The sequence below is a fragment of the Garra rufa genome, chromosome 11 (assembly GCF_049309525.1).
Source record: "Garra rufa chromosome 11, GarRuf1.0, whole genome shotgun sequence".
Classification (NCBI taxonomy): domain Eukaryota; kingdom Metazoa; phylum Chordata; class Actinopteri; order Cypriniformes; family Cyprinidae; genus Garra; species Garra rufa.
The window spans coordinates 29750367-29766871 of NC_133371.1; the positions used below are offsets into that span (position 1 = coordinate 29750367).

At 37.0% G+C, this 16505-nt stretch overlaps 2 protein-coding genes across 2 annotated transcripts; one reads left to right on the top strand and one right to left on the bottom strand.

The window, feature by feature from the left end:
• Positions 1-298: 298 nt before the first annotated feature.
• On the bottom strand, positions 299-9153 carry kmt5b (lysine methyltransferase 5B). Its single transcript, XM_073851052.1, is given in 10 exon segments — positions 299-1709; positions 1799-1998; positions 3690-3826; positions 3935-3954; positions 4045-4211; positions 4299-4408; positions 7137-7302; positions 7389-7536; positions 7644-7969; positions 8809-9153. Coding segments are annotated over 9 exon segments (2475 nt in total). The 5' UTR covers positions 7864-7969; positions 8809-9153; the 3' UTR covers positions 299-402.
• A 2365-nt stretch (positions 9154-11518) lies between these two features.
• Positions 11519-15224, top strand: LOC141345900 (uncharacterized). Its single transcript, XM_073850824.1, has 2 exons — positions 11519-11881; positions 12862-15224. Exon 2 carries the CDS (start codon positions 12934-12936, stop codon positions 14056-14058), a length of 1125 nt encoding a protein of 374 aa, XP_073706925.1. The 5' UTR covers positions 11519-11881; positions 12862-12933; the 3' UTR covers positions 14059-15224.
• Positions 15225-16505: the final 1281 nt, after the last annotated feature.

Here is a 16505-nt window from a genome sequence, read left to right on the forward strand (position 1 = left end):
AGATCAAGCTGAGGAGCGAGACGTGAGGCGCATGTGATTCTTGTGCATGGGAACACTGTTGTCGGAATATGACGTGTCAACCTTTTGAGGCGAAACCATGCATATGTTTCCAAAGTGGATTAACGTCTTGCAAACAAAGCCAAGAAGGTTTATGGAATAAAACAGTTAAGCTGGACAGAATGCCAACGAACATCTGCACATTATCAGACTCGGATAGAATTCATACATAACCTGTACACTTTCTACAATATTTATATTCATAGTGAGGAAACAATAAAGAAGTGCCATCACTAAAAGGTAAAGAAAGATATTTTGCCATGATTTAATTGTACATTTGCATTTTCTATTTAAATTACATATGTTCAAAATGAACATGATTGAAACAATGGATATTTACACAGCTTATGCATTGAGTCTGAGGGACTGATCTTCTCGTCGTCTGGAGGAAATGTCAATGTCTATGGAATCTTTGCCCACGATGAGGCGCAGACGTTTTGCTGGTGGGAGCGGGATGAAATCATCCTCGTTATCAAAGTAGTCCTCTTCTTCGTCCTCCGAGGACAGCGATTCCACTTCCATGTTCTGACCTACCTGAGCGTCTGCATTGTGATCCAGAACATCCCCCAAGGTCACGTCCTCCGGGTAGGCGCGATGCAAACCCGTGCTGTCTTCCTCCCGCTTCAGTTGGATCTTCAGCTTGGTGGAGCTGCTGTGGGGGCCGTGGCTGAAGCCGTTGTTCAGTTTGGCCACGTACGAGCTACTTCGGTCCTTCTCGTGCTCCTTGCTGAACTTGATGCTGATTTTGGAGGAGCTGGAGGGGTTGGTCTCTCTGGCCTCGTTCTTACTGCTGCTGCTGTCTCGACGCCGGCGTAGTGTTATCTTGGGGATGCCTGAGTTGTTCTGCAGAATCAGCTGGGCGTCGTAGCGCGTGATCTGCCGCTTCTTCTTGCCCTTGCCTCGGCGCAGGGCCTTGCTGCTTTTAGCCGAGCCGTTGTAGTGCTGGTGGCGGTCCGGCAGGCCGAGTACCACCTTCCCACAGTCTGCTACATCTGCAGCCCGAACCGCGTGCCGCAGGTCGGGCACGCCCTCCTGGAGGAAGGACTCGCCGTAGGAGCCGGAGTCTTCCTGTTTTATCGACCTCCTGCGTCTGGGACACGTCCCTTTCTTAGGACAGCTGGTCTCCAAACTAGGGGTGTTCATCTGGTGCCCCGGCGTCACGGGAATGAGCTCTCCAGGCTCTGGCTTGAGGTCTATGCCTGGGCTAGACGGCTGACCTGATGCCTGCGTGCCATCAGCCCCCTGAGCACCGAGAGAGGTCCTCGTGGACCTACGAGTTCTGTAAGGGCAAAGTATGCTGTCCTTGCAAGGGGAAGCACCCTTCAAAGAGCTCTGATTGTTTTCTGATGGGTGCGATACACCGCCTTTGCCTCCAGAGCTGCGTCTGTCTGTGTCTCGTCTGGAGGACTCCTTGAGATTCCCACTGGCGCTCCCTCGGCTAGGTTTTGTCCATAAGCCTCGACACCGTCGTCTTCCTTTCGGCAAAGGCTGTGTGGGCTTTGACTTAAGTCTCTTTGGTAAACTTGAAATATTCGCTTGACTTCGTTTTGAGGATGAGGTAGAAGAAGGAGTGCTTGACAGAGTTTGTCTTGTTACAGCTTTAGCTTCTCCGTGCTTTTTGACACAGGACTGCGAAGTCCTCTTACGTAATGCTGGAAAAAAAAATGAAGGAAGAGAAATGATGAGCTTGAGCTGTAACGGCATTATTAGTATCAAAGGTCTAGTTTTACAGGTCTCTCACATGTTTGTACAGTGGTTGGTTCCTGAGAGTCTGCCTCGGCATTGGAGCTGACAGACTGGCTGTCAGAGTTCCTGCAACTTTCGCCCAGCTTCTTCAGTCTGTTCAGACGCTTGTCTGTCTCTCTGAGGCCATACTTGCTGTTGATGACCGGAGTCTCCACAGGCAAGCCTGCTTTTGACTTAAAAGCTCCAGTTCCGCGTCTGAAAGGAACATTAAACTGTACATTTAACAAACAGATATTTGGAGCAAATACGTTTAAATAAAACCTAAATTTCCCCTTTAATATTATTATGTTAAAGGATTAGTTCCTGAAAAAAACAATTTCAGATAATTTACTCTCCCCATGTCATCCAAGATGCTTGCCTTTCTTTCTTCAGTCTAAAAGAAATTACGGTTTTGGAGGAAAACATTCCAGGTTTTTGCTCCATATAGTGAACTTCAATGGGGATCAATGGGTTGAGGGTCCAAATTGCAGTTTCAATGCAGCTTCAGGTGGCTCTACACAATCCCAGCTGAGGAATAACAGCCTTATCTAGCAAACATGATCGGTCACTTAAAAAAAAAATATATAAATACATTCTATCGTTCTTAACTACAAATGCTCATCTTGCACCAGCTCTGTATTGCACGTCTACGACTTCACGAAAGGTCACACGCAGTTCTTCATCTGTGTACTCAGGTTCAAAAGATTAAATGAAACAAGAACATGGTCTTTTTTCAATTAAATGCTATTTGTTATATAGGCTAATTATTTTCTGACTTTCTTTTGTTGCTTGATTAACATCCACAGACAATAGCACCTAAATTAGGCAGCTGTCCTTTTAAAACCGAATGCACGGATGCAATATACTAATACTTGTCTGATAATCTCCCAACTGTTTACGTTCACCTAAGACGTAACCAAGAGCGTTTACATGAATACTCGTCAAACCGGACAATTCATCATAATTTTGTGTGCATTTCTCTATTCATGAGACACGATAGAGTACTCGTGCGTGTGTGAGAGATGCTGCTTCAGTGTCTGCGCTCAAAAAAACTGGACCAAACTGACTTCTCTTTTGCGTCATCAAATGTCTGTGTATATCTTACTCCCAGATATTGACATTTTAAAAAGTTTTATGAGACGTGCAGCTAATGTATGCCAGCCTCCTAACCACAGATTTTTTCTGAATGAATCTTTCAAAACGAGTTTTTGTTGTGATATATTTATTGTTTTTGTTGGTGAAAAAATGCTGATAATTTCGTCAACGTTTCAATGGTTCGCTAGAAAAGACACCTTGGCTGGAACCATGTAGAGCCCTTTGAATCTGCGACTTGGACCTTCAACCTGTTGGCTTGCATTGAACTCCACTATATGGAAAAAAAAAAATCCTGGAATGTTTTCCTCAAAAACCTTAATTTCTTTTCGACTGAAGAAAGAGAGACATCATGGATGGCATAAAGGTGAGTAAATTATCAGAAAATTTTAATTCTGGAGTGAACTAACCCTTTAATATTAATTTACAATTTAATATTAAGTAAACTATCTTTTAATGTTTAAATATTACATTTAATATTAGTAAATGTAATAATAAAAATAGTAATTATTATTAATATTTAATTTTGTAGCTAGTATGCATAAATGGTGAAATGTTACATATAAATTTTATACTCAAATGTTTTTACTAATATGTATGCATTAAAAATTACATTAATTTAAATTCAATTAAATATTACATTAGTTCCTAGTATTTAAATGTTTAAACTACTACTTGAGCATTCTTTCAATAGAACGACACATTGTAACCGCTTCTAAAATGACCTTCCAATACAAAATGCTGTTATATTCATTCATTCCCAACTGCTGAATTGAAATAAGCACGAGAAACTATAGGCATGCAGCACATGATACCTTTCACAAGTATAGCATTCACAGAATTCATTGTTTTCTCCAAAGAATCCATCTCCATAGTAACAGGAGATCTCTTCCCCCGGTTCAATGTCCCGCAAAACCTTCACACAGGCTGTATCTCGGCCTGTTGACACAAACTGTAACACACACCACATATCAGCAAAATTTAATTTTTAATTTCTCAGTTAATCTTCAAGTTAGTCTTCATTTTATAGAAAGCAGAGTCCAGCCTCATATGACCTTACCTTGCAATTTGGCCGGCAATCTGTAAAAAAACATTAAACACCTTAAATTTACTACCACAACATACCTCAGTGAAATTACATCATTTATTGATCTGGTGTGACTATAATACCGTGGTTAATAAAAGCCGCAGGTCCAAGCCAGAGTTGCGCGCAGTTTTTGCGTGTAGAGTACATGACACTGAAATCATTCTCTCCATGTCGAAGCAACATCCTCTCTTCACTTGGAGACAACTCAGCAATGCAGCCCACAAGATGTTCAATTTTATCATTCCTCTTCCTGTAATGTGCACAGTAAAAATACATGATGAAAACTACAATCAAATTAAGTTGATGATTTATTGATTACGTAAAAACGTGAGCTCACCAATCTTTTGTTGCTACAATTTTGGCTCCGTTTTGCTCAGAGGAGTAGCGATTGCAAGGAAGGATCTCAAAGCCGCTGTCTGAAGCAAACATGCGTAGGTAAACAAACACCTACCAGGACATGAGAGGGAAAAAAAATTTAGATATGTAAATATTACATTGCATGAATAAGCAAATGTGTTTACACAAACAGTATATTTAGTTTTAACATTGTAGCAAAGAAACATTTTTATTAAATGCATAATGAAATAATAAACAAGCTTTTAATATTTAAATATTGCATTATGCATAAACCGTTTAAATGATTCTTTAAAAGTCTATTTTAATTTTTAAATACTAATAAGTATTTGGAGCAAATATGCAAATACAAATTGTATCATTTTAACTATTAACTTCATTAAATATTAAATAACAATATTAATTATTAAATATTAAATTACATTTAATGTTAACATTTGAAGCAAACAAATATTACTATTAAATGTTAATATTTATATTTATTATATTATTAATAATTATTAAACTTAATTTTGTATACACTTAATTTAGCATTTAATACTAAACATTTATTTAGAGCAAATATGTAAAATACATATAATACAATTTAAGATATTAATTTTATCATTCAATATGAAATTAATGTTAATATTTAAATATTTGAAGCAAACAAATATTACAAATATGTTAAAATTAATATTATTAAAAAATATTAAATATGTTAATACAAACACTATTAAAACAAATGTTAATATTAATTTTATGAATAAACATTAAACTTGTAATTATTTAAATATTTAATATATTAAATACTAAACATTTAATTGGGAGCAAATATGTAACTACAAATAGTACAATTTGAAATATTTAATTAAATATTAAACAATATTAATGAAAATATATTGTTTACATATTTAATACTAAACATTTAAAGGATAACTTGCCAAAATGCAACCTGGGCTGTTTTCTTTTACTGTACACGAGACAAACACACATCTAAAAGCATAATTACGACAAACGAGCCGTTTTTGAGACTGACCGTGATTTCGCTTTGTTTTCAATGGCCGGTGAATGGGAATACTAGGGGCATAAATATTTTTACAACACTAAGAAGGCTCGACACATACCACTGTATATGGGAATGTGTGAAATTGAAACCCTTTTGGCAAGGTATTATTGAAATGATTGACCAAATTTTATCAAAGAAATTACCACTGGATCCTAAGATTTTTATCCTGGGTATATATCCTGTCAGCCCTCTCTTACAAAGCAAAGAGGTCAGATTCATAGAAATGTGTACTTTACAAGCTAAACGTATTATTGCTCTTAATTGGAAAAATATAAATGAACCTAGAATTGGAAAGTGGATTAAAGAAATGGTGTTGTATATGTCAATGGAAAAGATCACATACATTGTCAAAAAGAAACAAAATGTGTTTGAAGATATCTGGAGACCTTTTAATAACTTCCTAAAGTACAATGTAAATGTTGGCAGTCTGCTACAACAAGAACAAGCTCTGAGGGAGTAGGGTAGTATTATGGTCTAAACAGAGACTTGGGAAACACTCTTAACTGTGCAATCTGTTGTGATATGCAAACGGAAAAAAGTAATAAATATATTGTACAAAAAAAAAGGCTCGACACACCATGAAACTTTGTTCGAAGTATAGCCTGGGTCTCTACACATGAACTCGAGCATTGAGAACATTGTTTGTGTACACAGAGTTTACTAAAAAGAAAGTTTTTGAACAACTCACTTTCACTGTTTGGGTTTCCGCTCGCGGCCGTCTTGCCAGTCAAGAAGTGTCGATCTCCGAATGTGAGGATGGATAGCTCCTAAAGCATATTTCCATATAAATGCACGGCTAATTCGTTGTTTTGTCGCAAGTGAAAAACAATATTAACCTTCTAGTTGTAAAAAGAGCCTCATATAAGCCTAATATTTCGTCTTATGGAGTCCATTCATTCGCATTTGGAGATCGACACTTCTTGGCTGGCAAGACGGCTGTGAGCGGAAACCCAAACAGTGTAAGTGAGTTGTTCAAAACCTTTCTTTTTAGTAAACTCTGTGTACGCAAACAATGTTCTCAATGCTCGAGTTCATGTGTAGAGACCCAGGCTATACTTCGAGCAAAATTTCATGGTCTGTCGAGCCTTCTTAGTGTTGTAAAAATATCGATTTTGATGGGCTCAAATTTATGCCCCTAGTATTCCCATTCACCGGCCATTGACAACAAAACGAAATCACGGTCAATCTCAAAAACGGCTTGTTTGTTGTAATTATGCTTTTAGATATATGTTTGTCTCGTTTACAGTAAAAAAAAAAAAAAAAAAAAAAAAAAAAAAAAAAAACAGCCCAGGTTGCATTTTTGGCAATAGTTATCCTTCAGTTTGGTTATTATTTATTTATTCCCTTTTTAACACCATGCCAGCATCAAGGCTATTTAGGCTATTTAATATACAGCAAATATGTAAAATACAAATAGTACAATTTTACATATTAACAGAATCATTAAACAATATTAATATTTAAAAATTACATTTAATATGTATATTTAAATATGTAACTGAATATTTAACACTAAACAATTTGGAGCAAATATGTAAATACAAATTTAAATATATACTTTTTATAATTTTAAATATTCAATAAATATTACTTAATATTTACATAATTATTAATATAAAACGTTACTATTTTGTTTAGAAAATAGTTTTTTCTTAAAAATGTTTAAAATATTTAATTCAATATTTAATAAACATTGTTTATGTAGTAATATAGACCAGAGAGAAAAAAAAAAGTGTCATTGAGAATTGAGATCTTTCAAAATGTATCATTTACATGTGCTTTGAACAGCTTTTCTTGAGACTTGGTCTTGTTGAGAAAGTGATGTCTCGTCCAGTCACCACCGGTCAAAGAATGAAAAGCTTTTTCCAGGTTGTCATGCTTCTTAAAAAGCTCGATCACTTCCCTCAGCTCCCTTTGCCGCCCTTTAATTGGTCGAAACCTAAGAAGAAGCATCACATTAACATAAACGACAAGCTTCTTGACCGCAGACGCAAAGAATCTGAATTTAACAAACTAGAAACACACCTGGTGTTCATCTTGTGGGTCTGGAAGCCAAGGTAAGGATCCAAGATCAAACTGGTGCTCAGATCATCATATTCACACAACTCCTTGGCAGTCATTCCCGATGAGGGGACATGGCGCCTTTCTACCTCTGGGGGCGCCCCACCACAACCTGTTAGAGGACACAGCACAGATTACCATTGAGAACAGAACCAAGATGCTGCATTTGTAAAGAAAAAAATCAAACAAACTGATAAGATGGTATAGCAATGAACTTACGTCGACTGCATCTTCTACCACTCGGCGAGCCCTTGCTTTGACGTAGATGGGCTCTCTGTGTGTTTTGCAGCCTGGACTTGCTTACGGGCTGATTACTGGAGAACCTGCTGCCATGTCTCCTGCCATTCAGCACCATGTTCTTGGATTCTCCCATCTACTTCATACCAGCTGGCGGTCTGAAGAAGGCGCATTGAGCTTCTGTGTGCTTCTGAGAAACCATTCAACAAGGAGACAGCAGAAACCACTGGGCTGAAGCCTGGTCTGTCGTCTTATCTGCCAGGATACTCCAAATCAAACTTCACTTGTTTCTTCAAGTGTTACTTCACCTATACAAAACAATACATTAGTATTATATTCTGCTAATAAACATAAATGTATTTTAGAAATTTCAACAATCATATTAGCGGTTTAACGCATGATTAGCATGCAATGAATATAAAAAAAGTGTTTTCAAATATTTTTGCGTATAGAGCGCCACTCCCTGGATGCTATTGGAAACAACAAAACCTGCCTTCAATTAAACTACAAACCTTGAATTCACAATCGAGACTGTCTTCTAAATAATGCCGCATTGATTAATATTTAACAAATGTAATGTTATACATAAAATATATTTGATAACTTACATACTTCTCCAATGTGGCTAAAGCACTCCCATGTCAGCAACGGTGTATTTAAATCCCAACACAAACCACATTAACGCCGATTTAAGCCTATACCCCAAATTAGTGTTTTTTTAACACCTAAACGCAATGTTTAGATGATATAATGACTTTAAAGTGTTAATACAACGAATTGTGTCGCTTAATGTGAGGCTAACAGCCTTAACTAGCCGTTAAAGTAAACATTCGATGAACGCTAACTAGCTTAGCATCGAGCTAACAAAACAATGAGGCTCGCCGAACCGGCAGAGCATTTGCAAAACAGAGTTCCTGACGGATATTCCAGCACTGTAATAATAAACACAAGCTCATGATTACACCTCATAAATTTTATTTCAGAGATTATTGTAAAAGATACTGACTTTAACCGATGATAAAATGACTAACTTATCCCACTGGGCCTAACCGTGCAGCTAACTGCGAGATTGCTAGGCGACACCCGGAAAAGCCCTGAGCAGGAGGGATCTCGGTTGGCATATGCACGCAGTACGCGAAATACTCACTTTATTCCCTTCTGTGTTAAGGTTAGTCCATCAGCAAAGTCCACTGCGATCCAAAAATGTCATAATGCCAAAAATTGTCCGAAAATATTACATTAAAATTCAAGATGGCTGCCGTTTCCAGATCAACAGAGACGACAGGACAACCGAGCCGCCTCGGAAAGAAATAGACCCAAAATGTTTGAATAATCGGCGCTAATTTGACGCTAGCTCCTTCTTACTACCCCCCAAACTGTCCATACAATACCGTCGGGCAAAGAAAAGGTGTCTGGATGGTGAACAAGCGCTATAAACGCCTCGACAAACTCAGATGTATACAAAGACAGCGTTGTTGTTGTACCCCTTTAAATGTGCACTTGCGGCTCAGTGCGCTTGTGTTTCCGTGGAGCAGCAACAGCATCCCACCGCACCATCGCCTCTCACAAATGTACACTTTTCTGCTTTAAACTTTATTCTAGCAACTTCTAAGACAAATAACATGAGCGTGTATATGGAACAGAGAAAAACTAAGTATTTTTGTAAGTCCTAGAGAATAAATGTATTGCAAAATATATTTCAGAATTTTTTTAGCATTGAAAACTTGTATGAAACGTAATATCTTTTTTAGAAGCTTATACACCAGTTATGTATTTTATGCAAGTAATTACAACTAACATTTTAGTAATTAAGATATACTGAGTATTGTGCCACAAGTCTGTTGTTGTAAATTAATGACAGTAGAGCAAAGTCAATGTTTTTCAAAATTATCGTCACTGATTTAAAAAATATTAACGCTGAAGCTCAATAAATAAAAACAACTAGACAAAATAAAACAACAAATAGACATTAAAAAAACACCAGTCAAAGATTTTGATTTGCTGTTCAAACATTTATTATTATTATTATCAATATTTAAAACAGGTGAGTAAACCTTTTGTAACATATACTATACTATACAAAAGCTTGCAGTCAGTATATTGTTTTAATGATAGAAATTAATACTTCTGTTTAGCAATTGGTCAAAAGTTATGATAAAGACATTTAGGCCCGGTTTCGCAGACAGGGCTTAGGCTAAACCAGGATTAGGCCATAGTTCAATTAGAACAATTCAGTAATTTTTATAAACATGCTTACAAAAAAAAAAAAAAAAACATTGTTGGTGTGCATCTTAAGACAAAACAAAGGCACTGATATATTTTAAGATCAAACGGTGCAATTTTATTTCAGTTGAAACAACTCAGACTTACATTTTAGTCTAGAAGGCTTAAGCCTTGTCTGTGAAACCGGGGGTTATAATGTTACAAAAGATTTCTATTTCAAATAAATGCTGTTCTTCTGAACTATTCATCAAAGAAATCTGAAAAAAAAACAATCTACTCAGCTGTTTTTAAATGTTTTTGAGCAGCAAATCAGAATATTAGAATGATTTTTGAAGGAACGTGACTGGAGTAATTATGCTAAAATTCAGCTTTGAAATCAGGAATAAATTACATTTTAAAATATATTCAAATAGAAAGCAGTTATTTTAAAGTGTAAAAATATTTCAAAATGTTACTGATTTGCTATATTTTGGATTAAAGAAATGCAGGCTTGGTGAGCAAAAGAAAATTCTTTAAAAAGCATTAAAAACCTTACTGTTCAAAAACTTTTGACTGGTAGTGTACTGAGCTATCAGAACATTTGACACATTTATACCATAACTTGTAAAAGGTGTTACGGTTGCACAGAAAATATTTATTTTTTAAAAATGATGTATTTTTTACAGCCAGTAAACCACTGTCTAAAATGTCAAACAATGTCAGATATGTTTAAAAAGAAGAAAAGTATGTATTTAGAAATAAACTTAAGATCTAGTTATATTTGAATAATTCATTTGTTATATGCATTTGAGATGAGATTGTAAATCTTGCTGCACATTATATTCTTTGATCCATAAACAAAATGACCTTACACAACTAAAAAGATTTATTTAAGGATTCAAATTGAAAAGTAAATGTAGAATCAGAAATGTCAACTGATAGGACTTTACTGTATGACAGTTGCATCAACACACATACAAAATAGAGGTGGATTCTATAAATAACGAAAAAAGTATATTTAGAATAGCTAAAAACAGTTATTAGAAAGGGACTATTAATGTAAAACACATTTAGGTTCCAAACGACGTTTGTATGAGTTTAGTTGTAATGGCTATACCAAACTGAACACGGGGACACATGACATTAAACAGGTTTGTGCCTACATGTGGCATTTACTGGTTCGTTCTTTTTTTATTTATTTACTGGTACGTTCATATCACGCTGAGACAACGGGATGACGTCAAAGAATAGCTGAAACGGCGATTTAAATTAGTTCACTGAATCGAACTGTTCGAAAGAACCGATTCGCTGAAATGATTCGGACTTCCCATCATCAGTCTGTGTGATGTATGATTACGTTACCAGACACACGCTGTAAAATACGTTTTAGATTTTATTTTCACTTGTAACAGTGACCAGTGTGAAATACTCGTTAAATACAAAAGCAGCGATGGCAAAATGTGACAAAATGACACCTCTGCCGCTAGATGCGGAACTAATGACAGCAGAAATCTAAAAGCATTTTGAGCCTGTCCTTGGACCAGTTCTTTCGATCTGAATAATCGACAGAAACATCTACAGAGCTGTTCCCGGATCAGCCATAAACACTCAGCTTTAGCACGCACACTGATGATGTCATCCGCCGAGAACAACAACAGCCTCTCACAGGGATTCTCAGCACAGCTTAGCCGCTTAGTTTGCTCTAAAGTGCGGACTAATTCTCTCTAAATAAAAGCGTTTTTGAAGTAAGAGCTCGGGCAGACTATCACGATAGTGTGAGTGAAATTACCCCACTGAGCGAACTTTAGAACTGAAGAAATTTCACAGCTATCGCTACAAGATGTCAGGCCGCGGTGACAAGCTAACTAGGCGCTAGCTGGCTTTGCAAGTTTGTACATTTTGCTTTTGAAAAAAACTGCACGTCTTATTTCTTCCACCAGGCTCTCTGAGTAAAGTGCTACAGTGTATTTGCGAATAATATCAACTTGACATCTCAGAAATCCGCTGGTATGTTAAAGGTAAGTTATCCCAAGTGTTTCCATATTGTTGCTATTATAGTTAGAAATATATAAATTGCAGACTTAGACGTTAAAATGTTTTATTACTGAATAAGTTTTATGCATAAGATGCTTTGTCTTGTATCACATTAAAGCATGCTTAATTCAGTTTACGAACCCAGTGTGAATGGTTTCTTTCACAAATCGAATTGTATCAGTTACAACGGTGCCCTAGTTAAAACAATCATTCTGAGTGGATCTTTCAGACATAAATCGTATGTTCTCAACTGGAGGACCTGCAGATATTAAAACGTTTCAATACTGCATTTGTTTTATAGAGTGTTTTATAGAGTGTCATCATGAGTGTAACGAAACATACAAATTTAGCTGATTATTGCTGCTGAAAATGGTCAATTATTGTCATGTTTTGGCCTGTACCTATCGTTCAGACCAGAAAAAACATTTAGAGTGCTGTAGACTGCCAAAAGTTATAACAAACCAAATGCAAAAAATGGCAGTTGTGGTTGGCTAAACTAAACCAGGATTTTCAGTGCAAACTTTTGACAACATTCGTGCTTGTTCTTATTATTTCCGGTCAGGTAGGTGAAATATTAGGCTGATATCTTAATTAATACTGCTCTTGCGTATCTTTACCACCTATTAACTTTAGTTTGTTAAAATATTGCACCCTTCCCTGCTTACTAAGTCCTTCTCCATATGATTTAGCAGCTTCCACACATTTTTTCCGTGATTTAGACACCATAAATTAGCAAAACATCGTATTCAGTAGTACATTAACCATGCAGTCCATGCTGTTGTTTACATCCAAGTGTCGCCAATATGGCTGTGTAACAAAATATTTGCTTTACAAATCAAATTGAATTAGTTACAGAGGTTCTTGAGTTATCCGATTTGATCAGAGTGCAACTTTCTGACATAAAGAACTTGCAGAGAGTGTTTATTGAGATGCACATTATAAATGACATTTTGTTTTCTGTAAGGTGCAGTCCAACTCTCAGTGAGAGAGCAAGACAAAAGGATGATCTTGAAGATTTAACCAAGCACTGACAAACATGCCTCAGAGGAAGAGAGCCCTCGTTCCCGTTAATACAAGGAGAAGACTCAAAGGTGATGAAGATTATTTTCCTTTCAACTCCCTGCCGGTGGAATGTCAGCTCCATGTGCTCTCATTCCTCAGTGAGGTGGACAAATGCAACTCTGCGCTTGTGTGTGCGAGCTGGAGCTGCTTAGTGCGCTCCGGAAAGCTCTGGAGAGTCGCAGACTATTCCCGCCGTGGGGTGTTTCATCTGGGCCAGGAAGGTCTGCTCGTGTCCAACCGAGAGTTTGAGCGCTGGAGGTCTTGGGTTCACCATTACACCCATCATCTTATATCCCGTGGGGCTAGTTTGCTCACTCTGAAGGCCAGTTTTGATTTAGGGGACCAGTGCAATAAATGGGGCGAGCTCCTGTCGCACCTTCTGGAGAACGTTCATTGCCGGGATCTGAGTTATTTAGACTTGAACTGGACATTTACGCTCCTGGAGCCTCTTGACCTTCGTGTCCACACCAGTTCTAGTTCTCATCAAGACAATATTACCAAAATGGACCAGGTTAATAACTTTCAAATTCTCCTGGCTAGACTCGTCCACAGCTGTTCCAGGATTACCAAAATGCGCCTGCACTTCGATTGGTCTGAGACATCAGTAGCGCTGATCACTCAGTTTCAGCACCTCCGGATTTTAGAACTGAAGTACTTTTGGGTGTTCAAAGGGGTCAGTCCGAATACTTTACAGACGCTGACGAAATCACTCCCTAATTTGAAATCCCTCACACTCCATGTTCTCGTTCCCCTGCGAAATTTAGGGATCTCGTACACCCTTGAATCCCTTTCCCTCGAGTTCCTAGATGTGTCGCCTAGTCGAGGTCTGGTCTTCTCGTGCCTCAACCTCCCAGCGCTACGAGAGCTGCGGGCGAAAAAGATTGTTCGGGGCATTACTTTGGATCGCCGGACTCGACTCCGGATTCAGAGCCGATGGCCCTGCTTGTATCAGGTGTTACGTGAGGGGACGCCCAAACTTCAGGCCCTTAACAATGAAAGACTCCTTCCCAACTGGAAAGAACAAAGTTACAGAGAGCTGACGTCAATCCTCCAGCAGTCTTGCTACTGTCTTCAGCATTTAGACAGTTGGCTCTGGTGAAGTCGTGACTTAAACAATTAATGGCCTGAAGGGACACATCCTGAAGAAAACCATGTAGGACCAAAATGTAATCAGATAACACACTTCTGCTGATCCTCTCTGTAATTATACATTGCCAACCCCTTGCTAGCAAACCATTGAATTAATTTTCATTATATGTCCAGATTTTGAACTATACAGTTTTGCTTAAAAGAGTTTCGGCTTGTGTTGTGCTATGAAGGTTTATGTTCCAGGCTGAAGTGTGTGCATTTTTTAGGAGCTTAGGTGAATGCAGGATTTTTTTCTATTGTGCAAGGATAAAGCGGATTGTGGCAATGGAGTATGGAAAGCTTTGACAAAAACTTTAATTCCTTAAAACATTTCAGTCCTTGTGTGTTTCAGTAAGAATCGTAAAAAAATAGAGGGGTTTTTGTCTTTATTTGTGTTTTTTTTTTTTTTTTGTCTAGATTTTATTCAGTGTTTTCAGCTATCTGTGACCTAAAGCTTTGACATTCCTGATAATCCACATTTGAGACAATTCAGACCATTTTTTCTCTCCTGGTAATTTAATTTTAATCTTTTTCATGAACTAGAATTTAAATAGAAGGTTTTTATTTTTTATCAAACCTAGGATTGGGTATTTTAAGGATTTTCAGTCGAGTGAACATATTATGTTGTGTCCTTTAAGACAATATTTCTTATAGTCAAAGGACAGTCATTGGGTTTAGTAATGAGAGGAAATCTTGAACTGCTAAGACATTCTTGACATAATGAGGTATCAGCTGACCAATGAATAAGCACAGATACACTGCATTCACCACACATACACTGCGCATTAAAATAATATAAACCTTAAAGACATAATGTGCCTTTCAATGATGTTTGTGACCCATGGAGTTGTGAAAATATTGCCTATAGATCAATTCAAATAACTTATATTGTGTGCACAATTTTTTCTTTTTCTTTTTTTGGAATTGCAGCTGCATTTCCTTGTAAACAGCCAAATGGATGAAATATGATTTGTATGCAATATCTCATGCTTGTCCACAGGATGGCAGCCTTTTCCTTTGCTTTTCTAGCTGTTGTTTCTCTTTCTTTCCACCCCTAAAACAGCAGTGGTGGTGATTAATGAATTCTGTGTACTGGCTGGAATTGAAACGGCTACAATAAATTGATATGATTATAAATTATATGATACATATGTTATTATGTTAATAATTTGACCAAAATAAGGGCTCACACAAAATGCATGTTTTCTTTTTAATTTAGTACTGACTTGAATAAGATATTTCACATAAAAGACGTTTACATATAGTTTACAAGATAAATTGCAGTTGAATTTATAAAAATGACCCTGTTTAAAAGTTTACATACACTTGATTCTGATTCACAGCTGTTTTCTTGTTGTTTTTGTGATAATTGTTCATGAGTCTCGTTTGTCCAGAACTGTTAAACTGATCCCACAGATTCTTTGGTTTTTCAGCATTTTTTTGTATTTGACCCATTTCTAACATCGAATGTATGATTTTGAGATCCATCTTTTCACACTGAGGACAACTGAGGGACTCATATGCAACTATTCCAGAAGGTTTAAATGCTCACTGATGCTCCAGAAAGAAAAACGATGCATTAAGCTGGGGGTGAAAACCTTTGAATGGAATGAGGAAGTGTATGTTTTTCTTATTTTGCCTAAATATCCTTGTTTTTTTCATTTGGTACTGCCATTCAGAAGCTACAGAAGATGTTTCCCAGAATACAAAATAGGTCAAATTTGTCTTGATCTTCAAATTCCAAAAGCCCCCCCCCCCCCTCCCCCCAACTTTTAAAGCATTGTATTTCTGTTTTGAATGTGTCAGTTGTGTTGCTGTCTAAGAAGGGTCAGAAAGCCTTCAAATTTTAATCAAAAATATCTTCATTTGTGTTCTGAAGATGAACAAAGATCTTAGAGGTTTGACACGACATAAAGGTGAGTAATTAATGACCAAATTTTTCATTTTTTGCTTGAACTTTCCCTTTAAAAGGTAAAAGTTTTCTTCAGTTTGTTTCTGTTTGTTAAGACAAAAAAAAAGTTTAGAATAAAACTGAAATGAGGGAAAAGTGGGGGCAGATTTAAAGAAAATAAGCCCAGGAGTCCCCTCCTCTAACTCTTAAGAAAAAACTCTACAAGCTTCAGTCAAAGACATACTGATACAGTAGTAGAGAAGGTAACCAGTCACCAAAAAGACAAGTTTTTTTTTTTTTTTTTTTTGGGCTCAGCAAGTCATTAGAAAAAGTTTCTGGGCAGCACACTGCTGTCACCTCGGCCAAGGTCCCAAACAGATGGATGTCTCATCATCACTAAGGTCTAAAGATCAGCATGGGATTATACCACTTGGTTCCGGCAATTAAAGGAGTATTTCACTTCCAGAACAAAAATTGACAGATAATGTACTCACTCCCTTGTCATCCAAGATGTTTATGTCTTTCTT